Genomic DNA, 14050 nt, shown 5'->3' with positions numbered 1-14050 from the left:
GAAAACATTACTGCCAGCACTGATACCAAACAAAACTAGTATTGTTTTCTCAAAAAAAAATGCCTATATGACAACATCGGTTTCAAACAAAAAATAAATATCATTTTTAAGAAAACGATACTTGTAACTCCTCATTCCATTTTTATGAGAAAATTGTGCAATGTTCCGACCACCAATACCACACACATATTTAAAGTATATGATTATGCTTACAAATCAACTTCCACTAACATCCATAGCCTTAATAAATTAAAAAAAAAAGTCATCAACTAATCCAACTTGTTGAATTGAAAACTAACATAAACTAATCTAATGATAACCACCTAGAATCTTTCCTTGTAATCTAACATTAATCCATTATTTGGTTCTCTCTTGCTGAATGTACCTAGCACTCAAACTAAGATCATATCTTTTGGCACTTCTCTAATTATAAAACCCAACAAGATGCAGTATATCGTGGGTGGGCCCCATCACCCTAAGGAAACTTTCTTTCTTCTCCCAGTTTTGAAAACGTGCTTGGATGAAATAGAGCGCACTTAAAAATGTGAATCAAAGCATCAAGATCACCAACAAACAAAGCAAAGTGGGGGCATATCATATAGTACCCATGATGAACGGGGCTCACAACCAAACGGGCCTGGATTGGATCGACCCGATTGAGGTGGTTTGAGTGGTTTCTAAGGCAAACACGGATGCGGCATGAACCGTGGATCAGGGGGAGTGGGACCCGCACCGGCGGAGAAAAAGCAGGGGCAGAGGCACTTGATTCCAAAATGCCAAAATGGACGTCCAAACAAAGCCCATGGAGGAAGGACATGATGGTAATAATGGCGAAAGATGTCTTAGTATTTCGCCACGTCATAATCATGTCCCCCTCTTTCCGGCTTTCCCACCTCCCCTCCCCTGTTTGACCTCCCTCCTACAACACGGCGCATGTTAGAGAGTTCCGAAAACCCAAGTAGATCGGTAGACGGGATCACAAACAAAGAGAAGAGAAAAATATATAAAAAAAGAAGCGCATAGAGCCCCCCCTTCCTCTGCTGTCGCTATCGAGTATCTATGAAAATAATAAAAAGAAGAGTACTGACAGTGGCACTTTTAGTAGTTTTACCAAAAAGCAAGGGTATTTCCGTTTAGTCAACAGAATTCTCTGTTTGTCCTTCCCAAGTCCCAACCCTAAACCCATTAATAAAATAGGTGGAGGACCGCTCGGCCTTTAGCATCACACTTCAATAGTTCAATTCCACTTCCACGTTACAGTAAACCCACCCTATCCGCCTGTTTACACGTGGCAACTTTTCAACCCTAAAATTATTTACCCACCTGTCAACATTTTTCTCCATGCAACCATACAGCAACTTGCCACGTGGTTGTGGTTTCACGCTCACTGTAATTCACTTTATTCTTATCTCTCTCTCTCTGTGTTGAGTGTTGTCTCACATGCATACTGAGCTGAAACGGTAACTCGGGTAAACTCGTTTCGTAACTCTCTGTAAAACATCATGTCATATCATATGCCTTGTTTCTCATTCTCACTCTCTCTTTCTCCTTTTCTGTCGCTTTGTGTCTGTCTCTCTCTGTATTTAAAGGAGTGTGGAAGAAGGGGAAAGGAGGAAGACTCTGAGAGTGGGATCGGTTGGTAGGGAGTTCGTCCACCTGTCTTGCATTTGAGAGCTCTGCAGCTTCATAAAATGCCAGACTCCGCACATGATCACCATCAGCACCTTTTACGCCCGTAAGTTAAGCAAACCTCTCTCTCTCTGTCTCTTGTTAAGCTACTGCTGCAACTAATCAGCCTTAATAATCTAAACTGGGTAGCATAAAAGAAGCCCTATTTCTTCTTCTTTGGGAAAATTTCCCGGATTCAATGTTCAAGTACATGTATTAATGGCCACAAGTACTTGAAAGCTTGCAAATATCTGAAGACAAGAAAAATCGAAAGTCATTTCTTATTTATTCTTTCAGAAGGAACCCTAGATGGATAATTCCGGATACAAAAGAAAAAAATTCGTTAGAAATGTCTGAAAACGGTAAAAATCCTGTTTCTCTTCTTTGCTCGGCATAAATTCACCGCCGGAATTTCTTAAATCAGTAATTCGAAAATAAAATAAGAGTGGAGTTTGTAGATGTGGGGCCTTTTTCCCGGTGGAAAGCCGTATAGAAGACTGCGATCGGAGACCGAAGCTCATGCATGTTTTAGAGGAGAGAGAGAAAGTCAGAAAACCTAATTGTGATTTAAAAAATAATAATAATTATGAATTTGAGAAAAAGAATCTCCAGTTTTGAAGATTTTCTGATATTTTCACAGACATTTCTGACCTTGACGAAAAATCCAATCTTTTTTCCAGCTTGAAGCAGGCTCTACAGAGAAGAAAAGCTTACAATACTTCCAAAGTGTAATCAGAAAAAGAAAATTAAAAGAAGAATCAATAATGCTTTTCTATATCTGAAATATTAGCCAAACAACCATTAAACTATTAAAAAATGTAATGAAAAAAAAAAAACTTGTTTTGCTTTATGTTTTTGCGAAGCAAGCTGAAAAGGCTCCAGAAAAGGGATCAGAACTTGAAGTTCAGATCAGACACAGAGATGAAAAAGGAAGAATTCCTGACAGTATATATTGGTCAATGAGAGTTTGACTCGGTTTTTTTCATATCTATCCAGAAACTGGAAAAATGAGTTTGACGTGTTAAACTCCTTGTTCTTGAACTCAGATGGTCAATTCAGCGTTTTGTTGGTTTACGTTTTGATTTCAGTAAGTAACAATGCCTTTGTGGTTTGATTAGGTGGAGAAAGCACGTTGAGGCATAGTTTAGTTGACTGCGAGAGCCAAGGTCCTTGTCTTCATTGTTGCAGAAGATATTGCGATCATGAAGAATTGATTAGTGTCTAGAAAGTGGAGTTATTTGCAACCCAACAAAGAAAAAAGCATATTCTTTTCTTTCTTTCTTTCTTTTTGAGATGGTCTGATCAGAAATTCATCATTCATATGCTCTATCCAGTTGAAGAAGTGGAATCTTCTCATCTTCTATATAATTCACCATTAGGGTTTTTTATCTTTTCAATAAATTTTTACTTCTGCAATGGGAGGTGGTTATCAGATGATTTTTGGTCTTGGGAGCTCCCAGGATTGTAGAAGAATGGATGGTTAGATTGAAAATTAGATGAGATGTGATGATTATTAATTACAAGGTAGAAACTAGAAAGAAAGAAGGTGGGGTGATGGGCAAAATGGTTATTATGTTTATTTTTGGAAAAAATTAATACTCACTGCTAAGGCTTCAACTCCGAGGATAGTTTTAGTATAAGGCAGTAAAAGTTTTGACAGATACAAGCTCAGTTGGGTCCAGAAATAATTGGAAAAAAGTGAATAGCAAAAGGATATTATATAAAGAGGGGGAGTTAGAGTCTTTGGACGGAAGAGAGCGAAATGATTGTGTAGAGGGAAAGGTAGAGAATTCTAACTCATTTGGGGTGGTGGGTAACGGTAACTTTTTTCGGAAACCAATTGGGTGTGGTGAAAATAATAAGGAGACGTGATCTTTTGTGATCTCTCTCTCTCTCTCTCTCTCTCTCTCTCTTTCACAGAAGCAGGCAGGGAGCAGGTTGGCTGGTATCGAGGGGGTGGGTGGGTCTTGCTGGAACAAAACAGTTTTTCTTACATAAAGGAACTAAAAAGAGATAGTTTTACAGCTTGATATCTTCTGATGATTTTGAGGTTTAGATTTCTTCTGGGAACCCGAGGAGACTTAAAAGTATGGAGATAGAGGGTTGGGGGTGGGGGGAAGGATCATCTTCATTGCTTTAACATGTTAGAGATTGAAGATGACAAGGATGTTACTAATGCAATCAGTCTGTATCTTGGTGTTTTCTTAGGTTTTTGGGAGTTCACCTCTTTCTTTCTCTTCTGTCTCTCTCCCTCTCTCTCTGTCTCTGAGATAGAAGCAAACGTTCTCTGTATCTGTTACATTGGACTCTTGACGTGACATATATAGCTAATTAAGGAAGAAGATCGTAGCCTCAGGATCATATAGTTGAGAGTGCTCTCTCTCTCTCTCTCTCTCTCCACCCTTTGACTTCCTCCTGAGTGTGGTGGAGTTGGGTTTTAAGGGTTATCAGCGGTAGTCGTCTTGCTCAGGGAACAAAAGAAACTAATTTCTTCCATTTGAAGGGGGTTTGCTTCTTGCTGTCCATATGCTGTTGATCTTCTGTTGCTGACGATAGAGGAAGCTGAGAAAAAAGACTCGACAGTTCTATTTATATGATTTTGGAGGTATGTTTGGATTTATTCCTTAATGAATTTTCATTAATAACTGAGAAAGAATACACTTGCCAATCTGAGTTGATGCAATGGTTTCCCACTTGTTCACATGGATCTCACTCGTTTATGCTTGATTACTTTCCTCTTTTCTTTTACTATTAGCTCGCTAACATTTCCCCCTTTTTATTCTCATATCATACCTACAGGATCTGGTGCTGTCCAACAGAAACGAATTAGAGTCTGCATATTTTATGGAGTTAAACGGTTTGTAAAAACTTTTCTATGAGGACTTCTTCTGTGATGGAGTGGAACCCAAAGACTCCCTCTCAGTGGGACTGGGAGAATCTAGTGATGTTTAATGGAAAAGCAAATGAGATTCCTAGGCAGGTGCAACCAACAGATTGGGGGATCGAAGGAGATGGGGGAATTGACAATGGGTCTGTCTATTCATCTGCAGGCGGTGGCTGTTCTGGTTCTGATTTGGGACATGGCTCTTCTTCCAAGAGCTCGATCTCTGCATCTGTTGACTCATCATCAAAGGGGGGCATAAAAATGTCCAATTTTAATTTTGAGACAGCTGAAGCTTTGTCTAAAGATTTTAGAAACAAGAAAGAATTACCCAGATTAGAAGATACTGAAACCTCTCCAACTCTGGGAGTTTCAGGCTCCACTGAACCGTTGATTGGTTTAAAGCTTGGTAAGCGCACTTACTTTGAAGACATTTGTGCCGGCAGCACCATTAAGCATTCCTCTTTTTCTGTTATTCCAACGTCATCTTCTACCACAGCAAAGAGATCCAGGGCATCTTATCAAAGCACACAGACCCCGCGCTGCCAAGTAGAAGGTTGTAACCTTGACCTTTCATCAGCTAAAGATTATCATCGCAGGCATAGGGTCTGTGAAAGCCATTCCAAATGCCCAAAGGTAATTGTAGCAGGCCTGGAACGTCGTTTTTGCCAACAGTGTAGCAGGTATGCTTCTTGTAAGATAACTGAATAGTTGGAATGACCATCAGTTAGGTGACCAATGTTCTGTAGTTCAAGTTTTGATTGCTTTTATTCAACTTTGCAATCTTTCATCCACAGATGGTATTCTGGCATGCTTTAAATCATATTATTATGTTTCTATCCATTGTAGTTGAGAAGTTCTGCTCCAACTGTATAGCATTAGCTTATTGAAATTGCTAGAAGGACATTGTTGTGACAATTGCTTGCTTGATTATGTCAAAGGTTCCATGATTTGTCTGAGTTTGATGAGAAAAAGCGAAGCTGCCGCAGGCGTCTCTCTGATCACAATGCACGTCGCCGCAAACCACAACCAGAGGCAATCCAATTCAACTCTGCAAGGCTTTCTTCATCATTTTATGGTGCCGTCTGTCTCTTTGAACAACTTTTCTTTTTTGTAAATGTTGAGTTGTATTAAATGTTCACATTATGTGAGTGTGTTACAGATGTTAGAATTATATACTGAAATCTTATGTGCTTTATGCTGTGATCCCTAGAAATAATTCTAGGTAGCAACCTGAGTAGGTGGATCCCTAGAAATAATTCTCAGCTGATGCTTTGGCAAAGACAAGCAACAAGGCAGAAACTTGTATTGGGAATACCTGGGCCAGGATTGAATTCATTACATTGATCTACCCTAGTATCCAATTCTTTGGGGTGGTATGTGGAGATGTACCAGAGCAGCAATCCTATGGTACCTGTTTAGAAACCATGGATGTGTTTACTCCCTTTTCAATCATTGATATAATCAGAAGTTGGCAGCTTATTGTACTAGTAATACTATGGTCCTCTTCTTTGGAAAATATCATCTAACTAAATTTTGATAGGTGTAGCATGGATAATCCATGAAACTCGGGAACTGGTGGAGATTTTTTAGGAATTGCCAAGGTGATTTTCTTGCTTTATTTTTTGGACCTGTTGGTTAAGATGAAACAAGGGCAAAGCTTTGGGCTGTATTACATGGGTTGACAGTGGGTAATCTCTAGAGATATTGTGGTGGAGGGGAGATTGAAGTCATGGGATGGTTCCAACACAATAGCACAGGCCCTTGTAAATATTGTCATATTCTAGGGGAGGTGAAGAATCTTGTCCTGGAATTGTGGACAACTTTCAGGGGGGACTCAACGATCAGCAAACAGCATGGCAAATGCCTCCGTAAGAGAAGGAATAAATAGGAACCAGTTACATTAGGGTTTTGTCTCCTAAAATGGGAAATCATAGTATGTAAACAAAAGGTGCAATTAATGGACTCAACGATCAGCAAACAGCATGGCAGATGCCTCCGCAAGAGAAGGAATAAATAGGAACCAGTTACATTAGGGTTTTGTCTCCTAAAATGGGAAATCATAGTATGTAAACAAAAGGTGCAATTAATGGGGTGGGTATTAGGGGCTAACCCAAAGAAAAGGGTTTTCTGGCACACTAATAATTGTATTTATAATAATTTTTTTTTGTTGATTCAAAAACAAAGAAATTCATAATTAAGCAAAAAGGAGAGAGTTTGGGTCAGCTTAGCTTGTATACACCCGTCTAGTGCATATGTCTTTTTCCTGATAGGAAGGGAGTGGGTTGGTACAGATATGTGCTGGACATATGGGAATATGATCATCTTTAAGATCTTCCATAAGACGTGAATATATTATTGACATAGATCACTTCCAGTTGCTCTATGGTGTATACTTTGTTTTCTTCTATTCATATCAATCCGTTAGACTACCAGCAGATGCCACCATTTGTATGGCATTTGTGTACATGTAAGAACATGATTATTTTTCACATCTTCTATAAGATGCCAACATATTGTTGCAACCAGGTCATTTCTCTTGGAATTGATTTTTGTTTTTCTTTTAATGTTAGTCATTCTGTGTTGGACTACTAGCCAATTCATGGTTTCAATTCTGCTCTCCAAGTTACTTATTCTTGGGCATTAATTGTCTCATCTATCTCTGTATTTGACTACCAGCTGATATGGCATATCCTTGGACATGTAAGAACATGATCATCTTTTATGTCTTCTCTATGATGTCAATTGCCTATTTTTTTATTTGTTTTGTACTTGGTTTCTTTTTTAAGTCATGTTATTCTTAATTATATTAGAAGTGGATTTATAGTTTCAATTCTGTTCTCCAACCTAATAACTTCCGTTTGGGCATAGACAGTCCTGTTTTTGACTCGATATCTCTATGATAGCATGTAAAGTTTTATATTTCCAAGAAAAACATCAAATATAAGTGAAACTTTTCACTGTTTCTATCTTTCTAGTAATTGACTTTATTGTGCCAATCTTCACAGATGGGAGGCAACAGATGAACGTTGTTTTAAACAGGGTGCCACTTATTCATACTAGACCTGCTGCAGATCCAACTTGGGAAAGTGCATCTGACTATAAGCTTACACAAACAAGAGGAGGATCTCTGATAAGACCAGCAAAAGCAGGAGGCATTGATGGACAATTGCATTTGCCAAACAATGAGATGCCAAATGCCATTTCTAGACATGGTCATGACTCTGATAGGCTTTTGTCATTCAAGGGCACCAATGCTGAGATCCTTAGTCAAGGTAGAATATTTTCATTCATCAGGAAAATAACATTCTATAATGGTTCTTATGATTAATATTTGATGCACTATTTGACATGCCTACAACTGAAGAAGTTATGGACCCTGACAATTGTTTTAGAATCCAGTTTCATTCTAATATTACCTAGAAATAATCAGGTAAAAATTGTTGGCCCTTAACCACAAATAGTTGTGTCACAAATACTGTGGATTAGGACCTATTTCTGGATGCACCATACCTAGTGATTTCTAGAACCTTCTATTGTATGAGTGCCAAAATTTGGATCTTATTATACCAAGAAACTCCAGTCAGACAGGAACAGGTTTAGTTACTACTCAGATTCCGAGAGTTTCCTATTTGAAAATGGGGTCTGACTTCTCATTATTACTTTCTAGTCAATGGAAATATAAATCCTTCCTTAGTTTTTCATGGCCTTCTAGCAAGTAATTAATTAATCTAACTCAACCACTCTTAGGACCCACCTCCCTACCTCAAATTCTTCCTGTATGGCTATCTAACTTCCACCAGTGCCACCATTATTTCACCAATATGGTCTACAATAGTAATTAATTAATCTTATATAAGTGTATAACAACTATAACCAAAAGTATTCCTTGCAAGTATGCGTTGTTACTGATTCATTTTGCAGAGGGTTCTTCCTTGTTGCCATTGGAACCATACTGACTGGTTGTTGCCCTTATTTCACCATCCTCTGCCATTACCACTCCAATCACCACAACCCCACTAACCCAACCAAGATGATAGTTTTATGTGTATTCATCTTGGATTGGCTAAAGGTTTTTTGTATTGACTGCAAACAGGGCACAGCCATCCTGTATACAACAACAATAACAAGAGCAATGATAATAATGTAATACAAGAATTAGTTGCAATGAAACATATAAATGGATGCTAAGATCAGCGAACTGCTAGTGGATTGGCTAAAGGTTTTTTGTATTGACTGCGAACAGGGCACAGCCATCCTGTATACAACAACAATAACAAGAGCAATGATAATAATGTAATACAAGAATTAGTTGCAATGAAACATATAAATAGATGCTAAGATCAGCGAACTGCTAGTTGATGCTTTGGCATGACATGCCTAGGCCCCTTTAAATTTTAACAAATGCTCAACCTGAGCCCACCTAAGTTGCATTCCTCATCCCATTCGGTAGGTTCTTGGAAGTTTGTCTTCCTGTGTCTTTCTAATATTTTCATGTTGTTGGTATTAATCATATGATTACCTTTTTCAGGTCTTGAAGCATCTGGGGTCGCTTCTAACTTGGACACAACACCGGATCTTCGGCGTGCTCTCTCTCTTCTGTCAACTAATTCTTGGGGTTCAACTGATCCTGAACCCACATCACTTGATCAGATCATGCATACAAACCACACAAGGATGGCTCAGCCAGTGGTGCCTCAAGACTTGCCACCACCTTCATCAGAATACTGGCAGGTTGAACATCAGCCAGCTGTATCCAGAGTACATTCATTGGGTGCAGATGGTAATGGTAATGGTCAATTTCAAGAGTTTCATCTGTTCAAGGCATCATTTGAGTCAAGCTTCTTTTATTCCAATCAGATGAACTGATGAGTGGAACCTACCAACACCATCCCCCCCTGAAACGGCTGAATCCAAAGGTCTGTGGATTCTTATTTTCTTCCCTTTATTTACTATCTAACTAGCATGACTTATTTTAGTGTTCAATGTTTGCTAACAAAACATTTATGTGTCCCTAAATGGTGTGGCAGTGGAAATGCATGCATAAACCTGTAGAGAAAATCCAAATTCAACTTGTCATCTGATGAATATGCAAGGCGTGCATTGAATTTTGATTCATTAATATAAACTGGTATCTGATTCAATTCAAAGTTCATTAAACTTGTAAAAACTAGTATGGATCTACAAAATTAAATATAAAACAAGAGAATATATCATAAATAGATAAAAATAGATACATCAAAATCCCACATCCCACTTAATCCTAAAGAATAAATTCTTAAAGTGCTGGGTTAAATGAATCAGGTTCAAATTCAACTCAGATCAAATCCTATGTATTTGCAGCCCTACCATCCTGTCACTTCTTTCGGGGGATGATGGATGAATTTCCTAAGTAGTTAGGAATGTTAAGTTCGGTATAGTCTAGCAACATCGAACAGATTTTAGTGGTCAAAGAAACCAACATTTGATGGCTTACATGAGTATCCAAATTCCTTCTATGAGAACAAATTCTAGAAAGCTATTTTAGGGCTGCAAAGAATACACTGATTGGACTACATTGTTCTTCCATAACACATGAACAAGCATGTCCATCCAAGTGGCTGGTGCCTTGGCTTTAGTAGTAAATCATATCTCACATGCAATTCTGACTTGCAGTACCATATATGTACGAGTCCCTTTGACTGCCAAAAACACATGGCGAAACAGGATTATTGGTTACTTCCGTATGCTTTTCTAAAGAGTGCAAGGAAAGCAGTGCTTTCTATGGATCCTTACCCTACATTGAAAGTGCTATCATTGCCATTTTGAAGGACTTTATACTTCCACATTAGTAGCGGAAATATATATCTAGTAAAATCAGGCCAAACTTTTGGAGAATAGCACTTGAATGCTACATTTGTCAATCATGGAAAGCTACCTCCATTTGCAGCACTAATAAATTTTGAACCTTTTCAGGAATTCAATGCAGTTTTGGCATGGAAAGTGAAGTCCTCAACTCTGTGTAGGAGTCAAAATGCAAGTGTAAATTCCACGTTCTGAAAGTTAGCTACCACTTTCATCGGGTTGTTTGCCCTCTAGATCTCTACTGCATAATTGCAGTTTTCCATGATGTTGGTACACTAACTCCATCCAATGTCTTTTTTGTTGTCCATTTCCGGAACCCTGAAATCTTATGCTAAACAGGTCAACTGCATACGACATTTAAGATGGCAATTTGATTGCTTCCTTTAATTTCTTTTGTTCATACAGTAGAATCTATTCACTCAGTTAAATTGCAAAGCTGTTCTTTATGGAATTTTACAGAAACTCACATTAGATCATGATGCATTGTTTGGTGAAAACCTGGTTTGGAACACAAGATATTTGTCTACTTGATATATCGCCTTATGGCTTGTTTTATTCTCTTTTCCAGACAACAAGCCCTTGGTGTTTTGCTCTAGTCATTGAGCTTACTTTATTGATTTGCATAAGCGTGCAAATAAATTAAAGCAATTAAAATATATTAATTAGTAGATGTGAATGTTTTAAAAACTGAAGTAAACTGATGGTTGAACTGGAACCATCAGTTACTGAAAACAGGAAAAAGAATCTGGTGTCTAGTTTGTCCTAGTTAGAAAACGATTTTCCTCTTTTTCTTTCAACCTTCAGTTGTTTGTGATTTTTATTTTCTTTTCTTTAGTTTATTTTCTCATTTTTTATGTTTATATATATTAGCTTATTTTTCTCTTCAGTTTGGAATTTTTTACGCTTATATTTTCTCGAGGAGGTATCTTGAGAAATGAGAATAGTCGTCGGTCCATCCAAACTTTTCTGTATTTAAATTTTCTACTATTATGTGAAACCTAACACAAACTTTACCAGTAGAAGGGGATTATGAGGTCACGGTTCATTCTCATATCATATGAAACATGAATCGACCATTCCGATTCCAAATCCAATTTTGACTGTGAACCAAACGGATCCTACACGTCACATGTGGATTTAAACCAAACGGATCCAGATAATTGGATCGGATCGGTTCTGTTCAGCTCTGTTGGATCTGAGTCCAGATCACCTGCCAACAGAATACTTTCCAACTCCTTAACATCTTACACCGTACATTTCATTTCATAGTGAGAGGGGTGGTTAAGAAGTTAAGATTAAGTTGGTTGGGTGTTGGAACGTGTTTTGTTGGCGGGAGATTCGAACTCGTTGGCTGCCCGACCCATTATATTATGTGCCCACATCCATGCAGGCAGCATACAAGGCCTAATTTTAGTTACACGTGGCAGATCTTGTGTTCAATTATTTATATTGTTGCGTGTAAGGACAGATGGAATTTTTCCTTTGGGTTTTTTCAATTGACTGGGCCACCAGCAAGACGAGGGTATTTGGTTATGGTTATCCCTCTGGGAATAATCATCTCATCTTTGGGTAATCAACGGTCCAAGAACACTGGCAAGCTCCATTCGAATACGGTCCAAAGATTTCTACTGGGATTGTGACACATTGATTAATAGACCTAAAAAAGCAATTTCCTGGATCTGATGATCCTATCATCCAGTTCACTGTAAACCTAACAACAGGTAAATAAAACCTCTCTTGGGAATTCATATCTCCTATCCACAAGAATCCTACCCACACACTACAGCTGTACATTGGAAACATCTCTACGGTAAAATGTGAATATCAGAGATGTTCTCAATGTACCACTGTAGTAGGGCATGGGTGGATAGGAGATCCAAACTGCTATCTTGGTACCTGGTACTTAGCAAGGTGTCGTAGAAACAACGGTATGAATGATTTTTTTGCCACGTTGGTGTTTTGGCCTTTTGGGAGTCTGGAACTCTGGATTTGGTAGTCGGTACTCGGTAGGCATAATGGGTGGTGGTCACTGAACGTGTCGTGCGTTTTTTTCTTTTCAAACCACTGTACCTTTAAATACCTCCCACCCCACATTAAACAAATTTGTGAGTCAAAAGTATCTCATTTTGTGGAGACTAGAAGAGGCCCATGGACTGGTGTGAAAAAAGATGCCCTTGTTACATTCAGATTCTTAATTGAATTGGAGTAAATAATTCCAAATTTAATTTTATATTTTAAAAATCCAACAAAAACCACAAAATTCAAAAAGGGTTTGTAAGCAATGTTGGGAATCTGACATGGACAACTGCATTTTAGATTATAATATAGATTCAAAAGAAATCTGTGATGCCAGAAAGAAATAATACCAGAAGAGCTTTGACCAATCAAAACCCCATTTAAACTTTGACCAAACAGGCTTAATTGGTCACACAGGCTTCGACCAATCAAATGCCTGTAACATGTATATCACGTGAACAGGTAGATAAAACTTACATACGAAAATCCACATTCATATGTATCATGTAACGTTTACACGCATAGATAAAATGGGTCTTAGCTCTAAAATAATTTTTACCTTTGCAGTCTTTGTTTTTTGATGGTTGATATTCACATATTCTTTTTTCTTCACTACCAAATATTCACACTACGGTGGATCAGTCCTAAATCGATCATTAATTGATTCTACATGGACCCAGACAAATCAATTATTAATTGAATGACATCTATAACCATCTGTGATAATAACAAACTTAGAACTTCATTCTTAAAAATATAACCTTAAAAAATAACATTAAAATAGCAAACCATTATATATTGATAAAATAAGTGTTTTTCTAAAAAATTTTGGAATTTATCCTCGATAAAAATTACAAGAAAACAGGGAAATCTCAATATATTATATACGATTTAATTGATAGAATCAACTTATGATACCGGAAAGGATTCAACAATGAAACCAGAAAAGACATGATACCAGAAAAATTTACAGCCAATCAACCGGTATCAGATAAGAACCAATCAGGCGGTTTTCATCAAAATTTATGAAGCGCTCTGATTGATCAAAGCTCTTCCGCTATCATGTCTTCCCAATATCATAGATTTTCCCTACTGAAAATACTTGCGAGTCAGAAAATTCAAACAACCAAAAAGAAACTCCTATAACTAATAAGTTTCTGAGCTAATGAACGATAAACTGGAGTGCACCGCCAATCATGTAAGAAATTCCTCGTTCAGTAATCATCATTTCATCAATCCCCCTGAAACCCACCAGAGGGTGGCAGTGGCACACTGGTGGGTACGAGTGAGTAATGATAGATTCTGACTTTCACGGGAGGATAAAATCATAAAATAAATAAAGGAACAGAGATTTTAATTATAGAGATTTATCTTAAATTGTGTATCTTTTTTCCTTTAGGCAGTGTTTGGCATGAAGGAAAAGCTAGGGAAACCTATACAAGGTTTGTAAAGGTTTCCCTATCTTTACCTTCCTTTCCCTACATTTTCCTTCAAACCAAACACAGCCTTAAAGTAACTCTTTGAAACCCCCACCGGTCAAAATAAAAAATTACGCGGAGGACAAGAATTTTGGCATACAGCGCCCCCCCCCCTCCCAAACTTTGACTTGATTTCAAATTGGTAGGCACAAAGCTCCGCCAC

At 37.9% G+C, this 14050-nt stretch overlaps 1 protein-coding gene and 1 long non-coding RNA gene across 3 annotated transcripts; both read left to right on the top strand.

Annotated features, from left to right (window-relative positions):
* The first annotated feature begins 1602 nt into the window (after positions 1-1602).
* On the top strand, positions 1603-3497 carry LOC148844395 (uncharacterized). Its single transcript, XR_016103645.1, has 2 exons — positions 1603-1735; positions 2787-3497. It is a non-coding gene; the product is annotated as an uncharacterized LOC148844395 (long non-coding RNA).
* Positions 3498-3612: 115 nt separating this feature from the next.
* LOC148844394 (squamosa promoter-binding-like protein 3) lies at positions 3613-10780 on the top strand. 2 transcript variants are annotated; one of them, XM_088959192.1, is made up of 8 exons: positions 3613-4273; positions 4468-4958; positions 5049-5232; positions 5491-5627; positions 7558-7824; positions 9081-9332; positions 9410-9468; positions 10505-10780. In XM_088959192.1, exons 2-8 carry the CDS (start codon positions 4544-4546, stop codon positions 10586-10588), a joined length of 1398 nt encoding a protein of 465 aa, XP_088815318.1. In that variant the 5' UTR covers positions 3613-4273; positions 4468-4543; the 3' UTR covers positions 10589-10780. The 2 variants fall into 2 exon arrangements, with proteins under 2 accessions (XP_088815318.1, XP_088815317.1); XM_088959191.1 differs by having other exon boundaries at positions 4468-5232.
* The last annotated feature ends 3270 nt before the right edge of the window (positions 10781-14050 follow it).

Source organism: Nelumbo lutea, chromosome 8, assembly GCF_056320005.1.
Source record: "Nelumbo lutea isolate HS-2025 chromosome 8, American lotus-T2T, whole genome shotgun sequence".
NCBI lineage: Eukaryota > Viridiplantae > Streptophyta > Magnoliopsida > Proteales > Nelumbonaceae > Nelumbo > Nelumbo lutea.
This window is presented reverse-complemented; position numbering and strand designations above follow the sequence as displayed.

Bases quoted from the DNA above. Each gene is read 5' to 3' on its own strand.
- LOC148844394 (XM_088959191.1), top strand. From the start codon at position 4,544: ATGAGGACTTCTTCTGTGATGGAGTGGAACCCAAAGACTCCCTCTCAG. The intron at 5,628-7,557 runs GTGCCGTCTGTC...CAATCTTCACAG, and splicing joins GCTTTCTTCATCATTTTATG to ATGGGAGGCAACAGATGAAC. The intron at 7,825-9,080 runs GTAGAATATTTT...TACCTTTTTCAG, and splicing joins TGCTGAGATCCTTAGTCAAG to GTCTTGAAGCATCTGGGGTC.